Below are 20,710 nucleotides of genomic sequence, written 5' to 3' on the forward strand. Positions count from 1 at the left end.
TCTGTACTACCCAGGGACTACATATAGTTTACACACGAAACAACAGACAGTGAAACCTATGAGAGGTGGAACTCGCCGGCATTGTTTTTCTGGCCCTAGCAAGGTCTCTTTTAGCGGAAAATATTTGCATTTTCCTTCCCTGACAGGTTTCTGCCTTACACAGGTTCCAGCTTTCTCAGGTTTTACTTTACATTTGGATATTTAATTACAAGTGATGAATATTGTCAAGCAGAGGTACAAAGTGCTACAGATTCTGGATTAATCTGAGAAAGACTTCTACCAAGTGACCTTGTAGTATCCTTGACACTCTTGTAGTGATTTCACTCTTATTCTCACAACCTGCTTCCTAATCTGTCCACAAACCCTAGTGCTCTACATTCCAAATATTCATAATTCTGCCACTCAGCACCTCCATTCACGTCACTTCGGTTCAAGCCAACATTCGTCCTTACCTGGGTCACTGAAACAGACTCCTATCTGATCTCCTGCTTCTGCCGTGTTTCCCCTACTGTGTAGCTTCGACACAACAGCCTGAGTGATACTTCCAAAGCTTAAGTCGAGTATCAGTAATGTCACTCTGCTCCAAAACCCTGCAATGGTTTCACATGATCTGCCCAGGCCTTATCCTTTGACCCCATTCCCTGCTACTCTTTCCTTTATTCACTTTGCTCTAGCCATACTGGCCATCTTGCTATTTTTCATATATTCCTGGCTCACTACTGTCTTAGAGCCTTTGCATTGCCTATTTCCTCCAACTACAGCTGCATCACCTTCCAACTCTGCATGAACAGCACCTTCCTAATGTGACCACCTTATTTAAAACTGCAGAATACCTCCTCCATCTGGCATTCCCGATCCCCCCTAATCTGCTTACTCCCCCTCCCCATATCATTTATCGTTTTTAACACAGTAAATGATTTATTATTAACTTACTACTTATTGCCTGATCCCCACCCCTCCCCCCGCCAGGATGTAAGCTCCATGAAGGCAGGGATCTTTGCTTTGTACACTAATCTGCCCCAAGCACCTTGCTCGATGAATGGTACATGACAGGTGCTCAATAAATATTTGTTCAATGAATGAATTAAGTGACATTTAAACTGAAATGCTAAAAATCAGCAGGAGTTGGCAAAAGAAGAGAGTCTTCTATGCAGACAGAATATTATGTGGGGTCCCTGAGGCAAAACGAAGCAGGGATCAAAGGAAGAGTTCTAAAAGGCAAGAGTAGAGAAAGTCAATGGTCAAATAATGAAGGAGTTCTGAGTCTCATGAAGGATTTCCCACCTTATTCTGAAAGGAATGGAAAGCCACTGAAGGGAATGACATGATTTGCATTTCATAAAGATAACCACGTAGGCAAAGTGGTAATAAATTTGGAAGTGGCAAGAGTGCACGCGGACTAATTAGACAGTAGACAAGAATTATCTCAGGTGAAGGGAAGGACAACACACTATATAGGGGAAGTCAGCACAACTGGACTAAACCAAAAGCTAGTAAGTTTCCTGAATACAACCAAACACTTCGAGGGACAGAGTAGCAGGCGCAAGGGTCTGGGTACCATGGTTTCAGGGGACATCTAGGTTAACCGGCCTAACAAAGTGTATTAAGAAAACATTCTGCATCCCACTTTGGTGAGTGGTGTCTGGAGTCTTAAAAGCTAGTAAGCAGCCATCTAAGATGTACCAATTGGTCTCAACTCACTGGGAGCAGAGGAGAATAAAGGATGTCAAAGACACAAGGAAAATATGAGCCCAAGAGACAGAAAGGGCCACATTAACCAGAGACTCCATCAGTCTGAGACCGGAAGAACTAGATGGGGGCCGGCTACCACCAATGACTGCCCTGACAGGGAACACAACAGAGAATCCCTGATAGAGCAGGAGAAAAGTGGGGTGCAGACCCCAAATTCTAGTAAAAAGTCAGACTTAATGGCCTGACTGAGACTGGAAAGACCCCAGAAGACATGGTCCCCAGACTCTGTTAGCCCAAAACTAAAACCATTCCCGAAGCCAACTCTTCAGACAAAGATTAGACTGGACTATAAGACAGAAAATGATACTGGTGAGGAGTGAGCTTCTTGGCTCAAGTAGACACATGAGACTATGTGGGCAGCTCCTGTCTGGAGGCGAGATGAGAAGGCAGAGGGGGACAGGAGCTTGTTGAATGGACATGGGAAATACAGGGTGGAGAGAAGGAATGTGCTGTCACATTGTAGGGAGAGCAACTAGGGTCATATAACAATGCATGTCTAAGATTTTGCATGAATAACTGACTGGAATTGTAAACTTTCACTTAAAACACAATTCAAAAAATAAAGAGTCCATGCACACAGGCCAATTAAAGGGGCTATTACAATAATCTGGACCAAAAATGAGGGCAGCTTAGACTAGAGTGGCAAGAATGAAGACAGACTGAGATGCTGATTCATGAGAAATTTTGAAGATAGCAGTAAGTACTACATACGTGAATGTGAAAAACAAAATTAAAAAGCTTCTGACAAATAATACAGTAAAAAATCTTTATGATCTTGGAGTTAGAAAACACTTCAATAGACAAAAGAAGCATTAACCATAAATTGGATTATATTAAATTTAAGAGAGTGTGATCATTAAAAGGTATCACTAGGAAAGCAAAACACATGCCATGGAGCAGGAGAAAATATCTGCAATACACACATACAATAAAGGATTCATATCCAGGCACAGAACTCCAACAAATCCATAAGAAAAAGACAGACACTGGACATAAAAATGGACAAGAAACTGGGACACTTCACAAAAGATAGCAAAATGAACACTAAGTACATGAAAAGGCACTTAACTGTCAATACAGGGAAAATGCAAATAGAACACTATGAAGTACACTGCACACCTACTAACCACACAAAACCCACTGCCATCGACTCGACTCTGACTCTAAGTGGCCCTACAGGACAGAGCAGAACTGCCCCATATGGTTTCCAGGCTGTAAATCTTCACAGAAGCAGGCTGCCACATCTTTCTCCCATGGAGCACCTGGTAGGTTCGAACCACGGCCCCTGTGGTTAGCAGCCAAGGACTTTAACCGCCGCGCCATAAACTGACAATGGCAAGTGCTGGCAAAAACGTGAAGTAATTGAAATTCGCACATACTGTTAGTAGTTATGAAAACAGACGTAATCACTTCGCAAAACTACTAGTATTATCTAGATTAAAGATATGCATACCCAGCATTTGCCCACAACAGAAACGCACGCAGTGACCAAAAGACATACCAGTCAGCTCTATCATAAGGATTGTTTTGAAGATACAAGTTTGCTCCAATATGATTGATATATCTTTAGAATCAAACAGAAGGTTCTGATAATCTCTGATCCCTCCTGCTCTAAAATTCTTAATTCTATGTTACTTATAAAACTGAGAAACTACCTCATTACCAAGGTGCTGACTGCTACCCACTACCGCTTTTCCCTGATTTATTACTCACCAAACAGAAGCAGATTAAATTTTCCAGGCACTATCTAGTTAACGGAAGTACTAACTAGACAGGACTAGAATCAAATTCAGACAGGTAACTATCTTCAAATGACTAATGGTACTCAGGCAGAATCCTTATTATAAAATGCTTCATCTCTCCACTCTATCAAATCTGAATCTACGGGCATCAGCACAGCACAACACACAAGAACATTATTAAAATACTTATGAAAACTCAAAGAAATAAACAGTTTTAACTAAAAGAAAATGCAGAAAACAATGATGACCTTAAGGTTTATGGATCAGTCTCTAATGAGTTTAATAACAAAATGCTTCAGGCTAATAAACAGATAAGCCTTGGGATAAATGGACAACTAAACTACTCAGGACCAGAAACTATACTCTATTTCTCAGATGGAGTATCAGAGCAAAACCACCCTCTCTTCAAAGTGTAGTTTCCGTCTTAATCATCACACAGACCTCAATGACACCTACGAATTAAAGTATTTTTTAATAGTCTAAAGTGAGTATTTCAGACTGTCACAACATTGTAGGACAGCCACATTAGAGATTCTGAGTTTTTATTTTCAAATGTATTTTTAACTACTTCCTCTATTCCATTATGAATGATTTCCACAAACATTCATTTTAATAAAATGAAAAAACTTAGTAGACCAAATAAACTGATCACTGAAAAACAGCTTCAGAAAAAACTTCTACCTTACCTCCACACTAGGGCTCAGGCTGCTTGGCAGTGTGTCTGAAGTCACAGTGGTGCTCGGAAGGCTGGAAATTTCCCAAGCACTCACAGGCTGTATTGGTTCAGACTGCTTTGAACGATCTGTACATTTTGGATTATCCAGTAAGGTCACTTCATAAAATTCTTGAATATCTAGAAGTGAGGAGGGAAAAGAAAAATTAAAAAATACTTGTATTTCTAATTAAACTATGCAATGCTAAAACAACATATCTGAAAAGCAAAATGTTTACTCTGGATTAGTAAAATAAGCCCAATATGATAATGTACTTAAATAGGGGATATGTTCTCGTTTCATTGTGTATGTCACAATTGTATTAGAACCTGCACGGCATACTGTCAAAGTCACTGGCTTCCAAGTCAGCGCTGGGTTAAAATCCCAACTCCTCACAAATAAGCTACGTGTTTAGGCCAGTTATTGAACCTCTGGTAAGTTGCCTCTTATCACGGAGAATTGCCACAAGGGTTGGGTGTAATATATACAAAGTGGTCAGAACAAGAGCTCATAATAGGCTCCTGATAGATGGTAGCTAATATCATTACTGCAAATTCTGCAGACATGAGTCATTATTGATATTTTATATCTTTGCCACTAATATACAGGCTGGAAATGTAAACCTCTCTAGTGTGTTAACTGCCCTTGTATCCAAAGTAAAATATAAGGAAATGAAAACTGAAATAAAATCAAAGAACTAGAAGAGCTTTTACAAATCCCCTAGTTCAAATACTTAGAAACAATTAAATATTTCATTTTTTTAGAAACAGTCAAGTTAAATACATGAAAAACCCTAAAAGAAAGCACAGATTTACTTAGCAAAGTAAAATGATCATTTAAATTATCCTGTGCCATTTTATGGAAACCCTGGTGGTATACTGGTTAAGTGCTACAGCTGCTAAAAAATGGTCAGCAGTTCAAATCCGCCAGATGCTCTTTGGAAACTCTATGGGCACGAGCTGCTATGAGTCAGAATCGACTTGATGGCACTGGGTCTGGTTTTGGTTTTTTGGGTACCACTCTATCAGCTGAATTATATGGGCTTAGTATATAAACGGAAACCCTGGTGGCGTAGTAGTTAAGTGCTACGGCTGCTAACCAAAGGGTTGGCAGTTCGAATCCGCCAGGCACTCCTTGGAAACTCTATGGGACAGTTCTACTCTGTCCTATAGGGTCGCTACGAGTCGGAACCGACTTGACGGCACTGGGTTTGGTTTTGGTTTTTTTTAGTATATGAACAGAGTCCTACTGGTGCACAGTCTTGTTAAGAGCTCGGCTGCTAATCAAAAGGTCAGCAGTTTGAAGACACCAGCCACTTCCTGGGAACCCTATGGGGCAGCTCTACTCTGTCCTGTAGGGTCGCTATGAGTCGGAATCAACTCGACGGCAACAGGTTTGGTTTTTGGTTTAGTATATGAATACTGACTGTTCATGGTACTCAGAAAGCTCTCAGTGGTGGTTATGTAATGTTTAGGTTCACCACCATTAGTTCCTTATTCACCTGATATATAATTTTCAACTTATTTTTTTAAAGGGGGAAATTATTATTTAATAGTGGAGGTGAGTATTACTGCATAGAGAATCATGAGCAATAACTATAAACAACATTTAGAGAGATAACTTTTACTTCTTGTTTCTCACTATAGCGAGAACATTATCTCCTTTAAAAGACAAACCTCATGATATAGTAGAGACAATGTAGCTCCTTTTTTAGTTTTAATAACCAGTGGAATTTTAGAACTTTTCAAGAGAAGGGCAAATAAAAACTAATGTCTACACAGTGAGGATAATACCAACCGACCTCACACGGTACTTAAATTACTAGAGAAAAGTGTATGTGAAGGTATTTTCTAAACCATGAGTCACTACATAAACTATTAGCACAACCTCATGAAAGAAACCAAAAACTCAAATTCAAATGATCACTTACAAGCTGTTCTTAACAAAAATTGTTTAACTTGAACATAAGCAAAATTTTAGAACCAAACCTCTAGTTCACAGGAAATACAGGGTATAGAAAAAAAAGTAAAGTAAGACCGAGAAAAAGCTTCCCCCTCCCCCCGCCAAAAAACCCCCACAAATCCAGAAGGTAGGACATTTTACAAGACAACTTATCTGGTCTCCTTAAAAAATAATGTCACAAAAAGAAAACAAAATTGTTAGAAGGTAAGGACTGTTCTATATTAAAAAAACTAAAAACACATGGCAAATTGTTGAAATGGTGTCTTTTTAGCTGTGTATACTTTCACCAAGATGAGAAAAATAATTAAAGGTAAACAAACGCCAAAAAAAAAAAAAAAAAAAACTCATGGCAACCAACTGCAGTGTCTGAGTCCTGATTGGTAGCAGGGGAAAAGCTATAGAAGACACTGTAAAGACAATCAAGGGCATTTTAAGTTTTAGAATTAATTAATTTTCAGACATGTTACTTTTCAGAAAACATTAGGGACTATTTATATTTTTTATAAGAAATATACATATATGGTAGCATATACATTTTTATATAAGTAAAACATACTCTTTGTAAGACATACATATATCTATACATATAAGTATACATATAAGTATAGCTATAAAAAAATAACAAAACATACACATATTTGTTAAAAACAGTGCTCCTATCCTAGTAAACGCCCCCAAGAGCATGCAATGGATGACAAGTAATTGCTTAGTTATCAATATCTCAAGACAAGTAGCCCACATTGCTACAAAAAACTTTTATTATTTAAGCCAAGTTTCACACCCTTTATTTCTATGTAATCATCTACTCTACAATTAACTAATAGAAACACTGCTGTATTGCCGTTCAATGACATCTATAAAGAAAATCTAGAGGAGCACTGTCCAAAGAAACCTTCTGCAATGACAGAGCTACTCTGTATTGGCATTACCAATATTGTAGCCACCAGCCACATATGGCTATTGAGCACATAAAATGTAGCTAGGATGGCTGAGGAACTGATTCATAATTTGACGTTTAATTAATTTAAATAGACACATATAGTTAGAGGCTACCATATTAGGACAGCAGAGACCTAGACTAACATACTTAAAATACAGTAACATTTTATGGTATTTATGGTCAAGGAATAAAATGTTTAAGTGAATTTTTCCTAAAGTTCACTCCCACCCTGCTGTCAAATGAACTGCCTTAACTCCAGCTCCAACACCCATCTATCAGAGAGGCTTCTCTAAGTTTTGTTCCTCAGCACCTATGGACTAGGGAACCAAATATCTACCTTATTTTAACTATATCAGACTTAAGACAAAATAAACTGAGAGTCTAGGGGAACACTTAAAAGAGTAAAGTGCACAGGCTTTAATGTGTACATTTTATAATACCTATTTTAGCTAGTTAGAGATCTTTGTTTCTTGGCTGGGGTCACGGTAACCGATACTGCCAAGTAATACCCAACTGAAAAAGGCAACACTTACCATACAAAGATGTATATACAAATACAACGTTGACTATAATTCAGAAAAACTGTAAATCTAAATGCTCCTAGGAAGCCATTAATAAAGCTACAGTGAATCTATACAATGTAAACAATGGTACAAATCTATTAATATGGAAAAACACCCACTGATCAAAAAAAAAGACAATTCTTCCTGTCAGTCCACCCAATAAGTGAATGCTCCAAATAAAGGATGAAAAGGGAGAAGACAGTTTTCTCTGGCAGTCTCAGTTTCCACGTGCCTTTCAAAATGGGATCTCTGTATCTCACTGTGCTAAGCGTGATTCTAGAGTAATGTGTTTTTTCTACAAGAGGTTGCTTAAACCAAGCCAACTACCTCATCTGGTGCTCAACTGAAGAAACAATGGTCCGCTCTACCACTAGAGGGAAAAAAAAAAAACAACTGTGTGGTACTTAATGAGAGGCAGTGTTAAATTCCTGAAGGATGTTCAAGGATAACTGCAACCAAATGTGATTTTTGACCTCACATGCTGGTATCAATTCCCATGGAGGAACAATTCTGCTATGTTTTACTTGTGTAGGGAGTTTATTTTACAAAATGAAAGTGTGTGTATACACACAGAATAACATTCTAGAAGAACATTTACCCTGTGGAAGAAGTGGGAGGTTATTACTGGTGTGAGAATTTTTTTTTGCTTACAATACTAAGTACATTTATCTGATTTTAAATATTTTACATGGACCATGTATTATTTTTATAATAAATTCCATTTTGGAGGGTTAGTGGAAAGGCAACTAGAAAGCTGAAGAGCACTGAAATACAACCGTGCCATTTCAGAGGGAAAAAAAAACGTAGCAATCTACTGGCTAAAAACAAGGACCATGTTTCTATATACTAACATACACCGCGATATCTAAATCTACTCAACCACAGACACTCTGCTTTCTTCTAAATCAGTGTAGATTTAAAAAGCCATTTTTGATCCCCAAAGAGAAAAGAACACCCTATAAAATCAAGAAGTATATATTACAAACAATCCATGTTTCACACACTAGAAATACGAAAGATGCCAACCCAATGTCTGAAAATAAATTATTTCAACACTTTCAGATACCATTTGACTAACAGTCACGGGGTATTCACATGAACACTCCTTAAAACAAAGTATGTACCAAAAAGTACAAGGGCTTCTCATAGAAATAGCAGATTCCATGGCTGAGGTAGTATAGGTGCAAGACGAGCCTGGAACATCTTATTACGCAAAAAGTAAGAAAGCGCTCAAAAATGATGGAGGCCTGTCCTAAGCACATAAGAGCAAGCTTGAAAGGGCTTGCACTAATTAATCTGAGAAAACCTGGGCAGCAAAATAATTAAGGGTGTAATAAATTATAAACCATTCTAAGATATAAACCAAAAAAACAAAAACAAACCTGCTGCCATCGAATCATTCATTTCCCACTCACAGAGACCCTACAGAACAGAGCAGAATTGCCCCATGGAGTTTCCAAGGAGTGCCTCGTGGATTTGAAGTGCCGACCTTTTGGTTAGCAGCAATAACACTTAACCACTATGCCACCAGGGTTTCCATTCTGAGAAACAGGAATCTGAAAATCCACAATGATAGATACATGGGTGGAGAGATGGATGGATGGATAGAGGGAGAGAAGGAAGGGCTCTCAATTACAGTAAAATGCCAAGTGTTAACTGGAAAATGTAAAGGTGTGCTAATAGAAAATTGTCATTTTGCAATGACTATAATAAAGACTGGTTCAAGCAATAATCATCAATGGATTCTAAATCAAAGAGCCTGGGTGGCAGAAAGGTTACCATCAGCTGCTAACCTAAAAGTTGGCAATTTGAACCCACCCAGCAGCTCTGCAAAATAAAGGCTGGCAAACTGCTTCCGTAAAGATTACAGCCAAGAAAGCCCAGGCAGTAGTTCTACTTTGTAACACATGGGGTGGCCATGAGTCGGAGGCTAACTTCATAGCAGCTAGCAACAGGCAAGAATCATCAATGGATGCTAAGTCTACGTAAAATTTTGTTAAGCAGCAGCCATAGTTTTAAGGTATCTCCCCCACATATTGCACGTCAGTCGCAAGGGAAAAAGCAGTAGCTACAGACAACATCTTAACTGGGGGATCAAAATCCACATCATCAGTGAAGGGCAGATGACATCATGTGCCTCTGGATGGGCAGTATCCTGGCCAGGAAAACATAACCTCAATCTAATCATGAGCAAACATCAGACAAACCCAAAAGGAGAAACATTACGTGGAAAAATAAAGAGTGAAGGGAACTGTATTCTTCAAAAATATCAGTATCATAAAAGACAAATCAAAAAAAGGCTGCAGAAATGTTTCCAGATTGAAAGAGACTAATTGGATCGGACAAACTAAATGCAATACCAGATTCTAGACTGGATCCTGTACTGGAGGAAAAATTTGACCCTACACAGGTGAGATGGCTTAGACTAGAAGAAATATTTAGATGCTTTCACAGCTCTCAGATTCCAGGATTCTAAATAGAATTCAACCAGATGCAACGTAACCAAAACACTGCTTCAAAGCAGTAATAAGCCAAACTATAGCAAATAAATAACTCAATCAAAACCACCCACCAAAAAGTTAATAAAATTTTCCTCCAACTCCATCAAGTTTCAGTTAACAGTCTGATTCATATCCTGTTATAAAAGTTTTCCTTTCCCAAACCCAGCCTGCAAATTTACACACACACACAGTAAGTTAGCAAGAGACTAAAATGTAGCATCACTGGGACCAATAATAAGCAAAAAAAAAAAAAATCTAAGAAATTTCTACATTTTAACACTACGGCTGGAAATTCTCAAACACTTTACTAGGTAAATACAGTTTTAAAAATGTGTAAATTTATATTCCATCATTATAAACATTCTGCTTCAAAGTAACAATTGTTTAAAAAAAAAGTCTGTTGACTATATAGATCAACATCTGTTTTAAACATGCTTGTTTTCAGTGTAGTTTAAATATGATAAAGAACATCCTCAGGGCTGAAGGTAAGAAGAGGGTCTGGACTCACTTGCTGGCTCTACAATGTAGTATCTGAGGGTCCTTGGGCCAGACACATTATCTCTCAGAGCCTGAGTTTTCTAACATGTAAAACGGTTAAAACCACTGAAAAGAATAAAGTACTTGTATCAGCACATAGAAAGTGTTCAATAAATGCTAGCCATTATTGCTTTTCACATACACTTAAAAATGAGTCATTTCAAGTTTTTTTTATTCTGATGAAAGTGTATCAGTCAAAGATATCCCATTTCAACAGTTTCTATATGTATAATTCAATGACACTGGTTACATTCTTTAAGTTGTGCTACCATTCTCGCTTTTCCTCAAAAAATTAGCCATATTTTTGAAACCCAGTATCTACAAACGTAAACGTCCTTTACCATGTTAGCAAGGGCTGGTATAACTGTTAAAGTTAATATAGTAGCAAGAAATGAACTCAGAGTTAAAACTCTGAAATGGATAGTATTCTTACATTATCTTTCTACACTGTGAAATATCTGCAACTAAAACACACTATAAAAATAAGTTTGGTATTTTTTGAAGACAAAAAATACAATTATTCTAGTCTCTTTCTTCACTCAGTACAGTGAACAAAAACAACAATTTGTTTTACGTTTTATCTCCAAAGCCATTTGTTCCTCTAGATGAGATCTGTTATTTGTACTGAAATAGGAAATACTGGGGGGAAAAAAGTAATCTATTAAACTAATCTGCCTCTAATCCCAAGTTTGTTTTCAAACAGAGAAGCTTTAACTGGAGGACACAGTAGCGTTACCCTGGCAGGCTAGAAGAGTAGCTTCTTTCCAACTAAAGCATGAACATAGTATGTAGCGAGCCACGCTTGATTAAAAACAAACAAACAAAAAAGGAGCAGCTTCTGAAAGTCAGATATACCAACTTACTCAGGTCCCTAAAGTCTGCCCCATCTTGAGTCCAAGTTTTTCTCCTGTGCACAAAGAGAACAGCTGAGTTCTCTGATCCTACAAGAAGTAATGTCAGGGGTCTCAACGGGTATGAAATCTCTAGAGACTACCATGGTGGTCCTGGATCTCAGAGGTACCTCAGAATCAGAAACCACCATGGGACCTGAACACCTGGGCTCTTACAGTAATCAAACCATATCCTGTCTACCTAACCCAGAAAATTTTCAAATACAAGTGTACAAAATGGTAATACAACATCAAATATATTAAGTTTTCAAACTGCTCTCATCTTAAAGATTAAAATCAGCCAACATTTTACCTCCCACTTATAGAAAAATAATATTTGTACAAAAATATCCAGATATCCAAAAATCAGATATGTTTTGGAAATAAATTTTAAATGAATGTGTAGTTCACTGATTTTTTTTTTTTTAGATACAAATTTAAATATTTGACTCTAAAGAAACAACTTAGGACAGAGTAGAACCACCCCCACAGGGTTTCCAAGGCTACAAATCTTTTAAGGAAGCAGACTGCCACATCTTTCTCCAGTGGAGCAGCTGGTGGGTTCGAACTGTCAACCTTCCAGTTAGCTGCTAAGCGCTTTAACCACGGTGCCACCAGGGCTCCCAAGAAACAACTTATCAGCTGAAACTCAAGTTAATTAAAACTTTTCTGCTTTCAATAATTTTTAAATCTCAAACCATTCTTCAAGCATACTGCCAGGATCAGAACTGGAACAATGGTTTCCATATTTTACTGAATCAAGGGTATTATAAAGTGTACCATTATTCATTTGTCACTAAGAATGCAAAACTGCCAATTAAACAATGACATGCATCAATTTCAGATATTAAAATATTTAAAAACTGGTGTCTTAGAATAGATAGAATGCAGTACGTGCATGCCTGTGCCCCTCAGAATGATCCCAAGACATCAGAAACCTACCTTACATATCAACTACCAAAAAACCAAAACCAAAACCAAACCCAAGGCCATCAAGTCAATTCCGACTCAGGGCAACCCTACAGGACAGAGAAGAACTGCCCCACAGAGCTTCCAAGGAGCACCTGGTAGATTTGAACTGTCAGTCTTTTGGTTAGCAACCACAGCACTTAACCACTACGCCACCAGAGTTTTCATTTATCAACTACAGAGACGGAAAATGAGTATTACTGTAACACCAAAGCCTCTAGAACTCCATACGAACTTTTTTTAGCTGCATGGAAACAGTCAATATAAAACTACCAATCCAAAGAATCAATCAATAAATAAATAATCGGTGCTGACTGCAAGTCCAAAGAAACTTAGCATCCCAAGCAAATAACTAGATAATTCACTATAGCCTAGGCACCAAATGATTTCCAAACTCAGGAAGTAAAAAATCAAATGACTTTCAAACAACTCAGGTGGTCAAGACCTACATCTGCTTTAACTCTACGGTCCACAGGTACCAGCTCAGAGGGCAGAAGCTACCTACTGAACGAAAAGACAGTTAATCCTAATTTTTCAGTACTTACTATGGATACAGTGGACTCTGGTTTAGCTTGGGGGAATTTACAGGCTTAAAGTACATTGTGACACGTTTCAAAGAAAACGGTAGAGGTGTAAAGCAAAAAGAAAATCTTATTGGCCTAGAAATTCAAAGACAGAAAATAAAAGTTAATAAAATAACCCAATTTCAATAAGCACAATAGAATATATTAATTCAGTAGTGTCAACAATTCAATTACAGTATAAAAACACACAGAAATCTCTAACTTTACCCATTTTTATAACTCCTAGAATCTATTTTCTTACAGCAAAATCTAAAACCACAGGACAAATAAGATTCAGAAATATAAACTTAATAATTAGAAAAATAACTATATTAAAATTATTCATAAGAATAGATAAAAAAATACATTCGAAACCTAAAATGAGGCGACAAGGCAGAATCCATCAAAAACCCCTCCCAAACATAGCAAATCCACCCCAATTTAGGGAGAAATCTAGGAAGTACAGCTTCTGTTAGGAGCCCTGGTGGCGCAGTGGTTAAACGCTCGACTGCTAACCAAAAGGCTGCTGGTTCCAACCCACCAGCCATTCTGCAGGAGAAAAATGTGGCAGTTTGCTTCTGAAAAGATTCAAAAACCAAACCAAACCCATAGTCACTGAGTTGACTCCAACTCAGTGACCCTAAGGACAGAGTAGAACTGCCCAACAGAATTATGCAGCCAAGCTCTGAACCACTGTGCCACCAAGGCTCCCCCCCACCCCCCCAACACCTGATGGGGTAGTTCTACTCTGTCCTACAGGGTCTCTCTTAAGGTGGAATTGACTCGACGGCAATAGGTGAGTATAGCTTCTGTTTAGCTACTTCACTAGCCATTTAATTTTCTTAAGTCACAGCCTTCACACACAGAAGGATTTACACACACATACAAACATACATACATGTATATGTAAATAAGGACATACAAGTTACACTACTTTTTTCCTAAACCAAAACATTCCCAGGTTTAAAGGTGATTTAGAAAACCAAATAACTGCAAACATATTTTTTCCCTTCCTTTTTTGCTGTTTTATCAGAGGAATCCAATTTGATCATCCATTTTGACCTTAAACCTCGCAGCTTGGAACTTCAAAAGTAAAAAATGTCCATCAGTTTAAACAAAAATGGCAAAATGTAGATAAATGTTAAAGACAGGTTATAGGTATATGGTAACTTATTATACAGTTTATTTTTGTGTATGTCTTTAAAAGTCTATAGGAAAGCCAATCCCAAGTATGGATGAAGTCAGCACAGCTTGACCAAGATAAAGACACTAAGTAGTACATGAGAAAAAGAGACAATTTCGATAAATGCTACAACATATACAATTTTGCAACAGCAGTAAAAACAACCAAAAAATATGTGTGGTTATACGGCTACGGATGGATATATGTGTACAGGAAGGCGTATGCCACCTAGTGCACGCGCACATACAGGTGTATCTGAAGACGTACATATACACACATTTGTGTGCGCTGCACATATATCCACATACATAACAAACCACACGGGGGGCACAGTTAGGTAGGCTTCCTAGACATATTCAAACTACTGGTGGGTTTACTGGGTCATATGGTTTATGGTTTGGGACCACAGTCTCGGTGGACAACTTAGTCAACAGGCATAATACAGATTCACAAAGATAATGTTCAACATCCTAGTTTGGTCCAGGCCATCTAAGATAGAATTATTAGTTTCTACATGAATGGAGCAAAAGCGAATGATGGAAATCAAAGGCTCCAAGAAGAAACTAGTCCATGGGACTACTAACCCACGTGAACCACAACCTCTTCTAACCTGAGACCAGAAGAACTAGATAGTGCCTGGCTACCACTACCCAATGTTCTGAGAAGGTCCTGCATAGAATGAAGGAAAACGTAAAACAAAACTCAAATTCCTAAAAAAAGGCCAGACTCACTGGACTGATACAGCGACTAGAAGAACCCCTGAGGCTATCTCCCTAAAATAGATACCCTCTGAACTTGAAATTGAAGCTATTTCTGCAGATCACCTTTTAGTCAAATAAACAGATTGGCTTATAAAACGAACAATATCACCTGTGAGTAATGTGCTCCCTTTAACAGTTAACTGTATGAAAATTATTTTGTATAAAAATTATTAAAGGGGAACCTAACTTGGTGTGTAAACTTTCACCTAAAACAATAAGATTTTTTGAAGTCTATAACAAAGTTAAATTTTAAAAAATTATTCAAGTGTATCAAGTGGGCCTTCTTAAGAATCATTTTTATTTCTAAAGCAAATTTAGTAGGCAGCGTCAATTTACCGATAAACTATTCAACAGGGCAGGCTGCCTCGAAGGTAGTACTCCATTCACACCAACAACTACTGTCAGTAGATAAATGTCAGGCCATCTCTGCTTGGGAGTTACTGAGGAAATAAATGTAATGCAATGAAGCATGTCTTATTTAAAAATGCCATATAGTTAATGACTAATAAAAAAAAATTCATTGTTAGAATTGAAAGGGATAAATCTAGTTCAGTGGGTTTGAAAACTTTTCAAGGTATCTGAAGGAGCCCAAAGCACTTTGCTTTATATATCAGAGCTTGTGTTCAAAACATAAGATTTTGTTTTTAAAAATTATCTAACTGCTTATGAAGGGGTGGGAGACCCTTAATAATCACTGTTCTACTTCACCACTGCATTCTACAGCTAACACAGGTTCTTTTTTAAAAACAATGTTATCACTTCAAACTTAAGCTACACTTAAGAATAAAACTCTACCTCAATTTTCTTGTCTGTAAAGTTATTATCAAGGTCGTCTCTGAGATCATGTCCAGTCTAAAATTCTGACTCCACAAACGCAATGTTTAAACAGGGTCTACGTCAAGGCAACGAACGCTCCTGAACACAGCAGAACCCTACAGTGCTCCTGAGGAAGGCGTATCCAGTACAGAACCAAGTCAACAATAATTCAGTTAACGACCTTCTGAGTTCTGAAACATTTCTGCAATGTCTTCCATCTTTTAATACTTTTAATACTTAATGCTAAGATATGAAACACTGTTATCAAAGACCACTGGTATAATCATGCTGAAATTATTCCGGTTATTAGATATTTTCGGAAAACATACCGGTGTATCAAAAACATACAACTCAATGAAGACATTCAAGGTGATGAATGCCTCATAGAAAGCCAAGTACCTCATTCTCTTTGATTTAAAATAACAGAATTCAAAGGAAGATTACGCCTAATAGACACATAACGGTCACAAAGTTTTATTCTCACCTATTAAAGCCTGAAAGAGGTTGCTCTGAAATATGTTGATAACCCGCTCTATGGAACTTCTGAGCTGCCTGTCCTCAGTTTGGCTTAGTTTCGAACGATACTCTTCCAAAAGGTGCAACGCTCTCTGGGTATCTAAAAGGAGAAAAAGGCCTGATTGAAATTATATATTCACGACAAAGTATTACCCACTAGCTATGCAGACAAATGATTGTGCAAGACGTCTCAGCAGTTCCCAAAATCCTCCAGGTCAACTGATGTCACCAGGTACATGTAAACATACAGTCTCCAGGAAGATCAAAAAAAATTTTTTTAAACACGTTACTTGACAGTAGAAAAAGGAGGCAGGTGAGTAATTTCTAATAAATGTGTGCTGGTAGCCAGCCACAGTAAAAGATTAAGGTATTACCAACATAATTTCAAATTACCTGACATGCAAAAGCTGCAATTTGTCGTTATAACTCAAATCCTAAGTATTTGCAAAATACTAGTACTTAATATCCCACATTTGCTCACAAAATAGTAAGAAGTATAAAGTGACACACTAAAATACCAATTCAGAGTTGAAAGATTTCAGGAGAAAATATTAACTGACTCTCTAGTAACTGGTGAGCTGTCAAGGAAAAAGTTTTAACATTTAGGTTTCTTCTGAAATAAAGTGAAGCTTAAATTCCCCAAATCGTAAAGCTAGGACCGTGCTGTTTCATCAAAGTTACAAAAGCATTCTGAAAGGTAACAATCACAAAACAGACACATGGAAAACTAAGTGACACCCACACGAGACACTTCTGAGACAAATTCTCACCTTGCTTCCGGACCGGCATTTTCCTCCAGAATCAGGAAGAGGGCACACACCTTTAAAGCCACAAACACAAAGGAAAAAGAATACAGTCGTCGTTAAACTAGCATTTCTCCCCACACTCCATATCGGAAAAACTCCCAGGCCCACTGGAACAGCCCACCTTGCAAAGTTTTCCCAAGTCAAAGGGAGGGACTCAAAACCCAGCGCTGTCAATCAATCTAGAAGGCTTTCACCTCGGGGTGGGTACCCTTCCAGATGAAGAGCACACAGAAATGCATTCTTGCAAATTCTCCTCGAAAGCTTCCTCCTCCTCCAAGAACACTAAACGCCTAGACCTGGGGCCACCTCCCCAACCCTGGCCCCAGTATCCGGCCTCGCCACCTGCTACGGGGGGAGGGGTCAAGAGGCGCTCCGACCCTTGGCCCCGGAGCCAGCCCAGCGGCGGCCGCCAAGCGCTCCCGAAGGGACCCACCGGGCTGAGCACCCGCCCTGTTCCAGCCCCCTCCTCTCGCTTGCCTTTCTCCTTGCTCGCTCTCTCCGGGCTACTCCGGCGGGGCCCGGACAGGACAGCGGCCGCTCTCCGCGACGCCCTCGCGCCCCACATGCACGCCTCCGCGGTCCCCCACACCTGCGGCTCCGCCACAAAGTTCCTGCGAGAGGCGTGGGCTCCGAGCGGGGTGCGCTCCGAAGCGACTCGGGGCGGCTCCCCCGCCCTGCCCTGCTCCACGTCCCCCCGCCCCGCCCGGGGCTCGAGGAGCTGAGCTGAGAGGGGTGAGGGGACGGGGGAGGAGCTCCCCTCCGCGGCCGCACCCCCGCTGCCTCTCCCTCCTCCTCGAACGCCGCCGCAGCCTCCGCGCTCGCCGCAGCCCGCTAGCCCGCTCGCCCTCTCCGTTCCTGGCCGCCCCACCCCCGGAACCTCGCCTCCTTCCGCGCCCCCAACCGCTCTCCCCCCAAACTTTCCGCCAAGATGGCGGCCTCGGAGCTGGACTGCCGCGCCCCCACGTGACCGCGTTCCCGGCGCTCTCAGCCAATGGGAAGTGAGGAGGCGGCTCGCGCCGAGCCCGGGGCTCCCGGCGCTGCTACCTTCGGGTTAAACGGGGAGCAGGGCCGGGAGGGGGCTGCGGCGCGGGCAGGGGGACTCGGAGAGCGTCCCGAGTGATCCTTCTCCCTTAAAGGGGCGGCCACTGAAGTGGCGCCGAGGACAAAGGAGTTGACACGCAGACTCTACAGGTGGTCCCGGGTAGCCATGGAAGAGCCCGCCTTTACCTAGCCCACCGGTGTCCCGCGGTTCTGAGCTAGCAGCGCGCCGAGCCCGCAAGGGTCCAGGTGTCTGAAGAGACGTGACCTCCCTCACACTGGATCCAGCACACACATTCGTATACACCCTTAACCTCACTAAACACGTGCTGTTCCCAACTCCGAGGCAGCCGAGAGTGCCTGGCGCCCCCGGGGGTGGGTCCCCAGCCGGGTGAAGCGGCATTGGGGAGGAGCAGACCGCACCACCCACGTGTGGGGCGGGGACAGCGGGGATTGGGAGGAGAAAAGGAGAAGAGCTAGGGCGGGGGTGCCACCTCAACACTTTGTACTGGTTTTTGCAAAGTTACTCTTCGCTCCTCATAAAGAGTTTGGAAGTTTTGAATTAAAGAAGGGCACGTAAAATAGGAAGATTGGGTAATTTGGTAAGACTTTGAGAGATGTAGTAGAGAATTTTTTAAATGACTAATTCCCAGTATAAGTGCATTTAAGGGTGAGGAGGCTCGTTGGTTCATTCACTCACTCATTCATTCCCCTACGCCTGCGTCTTCGCCCAGCCATCAGTCTCAGGTATTACCCAAACTCTGGTGGCCCCTTTAAGAGTTCACCTGTAATCCTGCAAGGCTGAGCCGCCCTCAGCCAGTAGGGCTGGTCTAAGTTTCGACTGAATCTCGAAGAGGGAAAATGGGCCAGGATCCTGCTCTGGGGCAGAGCCACCCGGATTGTTGAACGGGAACCGTGGAAAGCCCAGGTCTTCTAGTCTGTGGATAACAAGAACCTCCCTTCTCTAAGGTCCAGAGAAAAGGATTTGCCCAAGGTCACCCGGAATTAGTGGCAGAACTGGAAACCCGGAGCTCCTGTCTTACAAAACCGGGAGGTTCTTCCTAGCAAACCTGACAGCCTTTCATTAAGACTGCATCACGGGTACTTCGTATTGAAACCGCAACAGCTACCCAGAGCTGGGTTGACCACTGGCTGGGTTTCACTTCTGGGTTGCACTTCGGAATCCTAACTTGTAACCTAACGACCTCAGAGCTCATCTAGACCCGCTCTCTCGATTTAAGTTAAAGAAACTGAGGTCCAGAGAGATGAGGTAAATTGCCCAGGAACATACAGGCTAATCAGTAACAGAGCAGACCCAGAAATAGGGTATCCTAGCTCCAGTCCAGGGCTCATTCCAGTGCGATTTTAGACAACATGACAGAGGTGTGTTGGTATATTGGGAGCAAATCGCTATGCTATTCTGGGTCAAGCATCTTGGGAGCTTGAGCAACAGTTAAAGCAACAATGCATGGAGGAAACAGGATGGAAGGATGGAAGTTTTTTAATAGTGAAAATAACTAATGGTGTGCGTGTTACCATTGATCAAGCTTCAGCGATCAACTGTGAATGGAATGATAAGGAGTGGAACCTAAGAATGGAATCTCTTCAGAATTCAGGAGGGAAGTTTGCCCTCTCCCTTAAAATACCGTTCAGTGTTCATATATGTTCACTTGCTAGCCAATGGGGATAAAAATAAATAAGATCCAATCCCTGCTTTCAAGGACCCACAGCTTAAGACCAAATGGATAGAATCCAATGTAGCCTTTCCCAGGGGTCACCGAGGAGTTAAAGACAAAATTTGTCTTAACTCTCAAAGTCATTCTAGTCCTCCTCTAAAAAACGAAGGGGGTGGGGGTGGGGCTAACAGAAGAGGAGACAAGAAGAGGCATCGCCCTTTTTTCTTGTCATCCTCTAGTCCTATATAGTTGTCAGCAGCGTCCAAAAGCAGGAATGAAGCTAGTGCTTCTTCCATTCTCAAGTCTAGGCTTGGGGAGGGGGACCTTTACTGCTTGTTCCTCCTTTCTACCCATTCGTGTTAATTATTTGTTGCTGCATAGGAAATTACTTCAAAGCTTTAAACTTAGTAGCTTAGTTACTTAAATGGCAATAAGCAATATCTCAGAGTCTGTGGGTCGGGCCCTGGTGGTGCAATGGTTAAGAGCAAAAGGTCAGCAGTTTGAATCCACCAGCCACTCCTTGGAAACCCTATGAGACAGATCTACTCTGTCTTAAGGAATTCGGAAGCGGCTTAGCTGGATGGTCCTAGTTCAGGGTCTCGTGAGGTTGTCGTCAAAATGTCTACCAAGGTTGCAGTCATCTGAAGGCTTGGCTGGGGCTAAAGGACCCTCTTCCAAGATGGCTTACTCATATGTTGACAGGCAGACTCAGTTTTTCACCATGTAGACCTCTTACACCTCTTCATAGGGCTCCTTAAGTGTTCTCATGACATGGTGGCTGA

At 40.6% G+C, this 20,710-nt stretch overlaps 1 protein-coding gene across 7 annotated transcripts in view; it reads right to left on the reverse strand.

Annotated features, from left to right (window-relative positions):
- Positions 1 to 18,624, reverse strand: part of DLG1 (discs large MAGUK scaffold protein 1) — a 271,952-nt gene extending 253,328 nt beyond the window's left edge. For 6 of the 7 annotated variants that reach the window (XM_064269151.1, XM_023551656.2, XM_023551655.2 and 3 more), the window contains exons 1-5: positions 18,442 to 18,624; positions 17,692 to 17,825; positions 17,179 to 17,228; positions 16,377 to 16,508; positions 4,181 to 4,347 (exon numbers count right to left, since the gene is read on the reverse strand). In XM_064269151.1, coding sequence (XP_064125221.1) covers positions 4,181 to 4,347; positions 16,377 to 16,508; positions 17,179 to 17,197 — 318 coding nt within the window. In that variant the 5' untranslated portion in view covers positions 17,198 to 17,228; positions 17,692 to 17,825; positions 18,442 to 18,624. The remainder of the gene's footprint in view (positions 1 to 4,180; positions 4,348 to 16,376; positions 16,509 to 17,178; positions 17,229 to 17,691; positions 17,826 to 18,441) is intronic. The other variant, XM_003412932.4, reaches the window with a different exon arrangement.
- Between the last annotated feature and the right edge of the window lie 2,086 nt (positions 18,625 to 20,710).

The sequence above is a fragment of the Loxodonta africana genome, chromosome 1 (genome assembly GCF_030014295.1).
Source record: "Loxodonta africana isolate mLoxAfr1 chromosome 1, mLoxAfr1.hap2, whole genome shotgun sequence".
Lineage (NCBI taxonomy): Eukaryota > Metazoa > Chordata > Mammalia > Proboscidea > Elephantidae > Loxodonta > Loxodonta africana.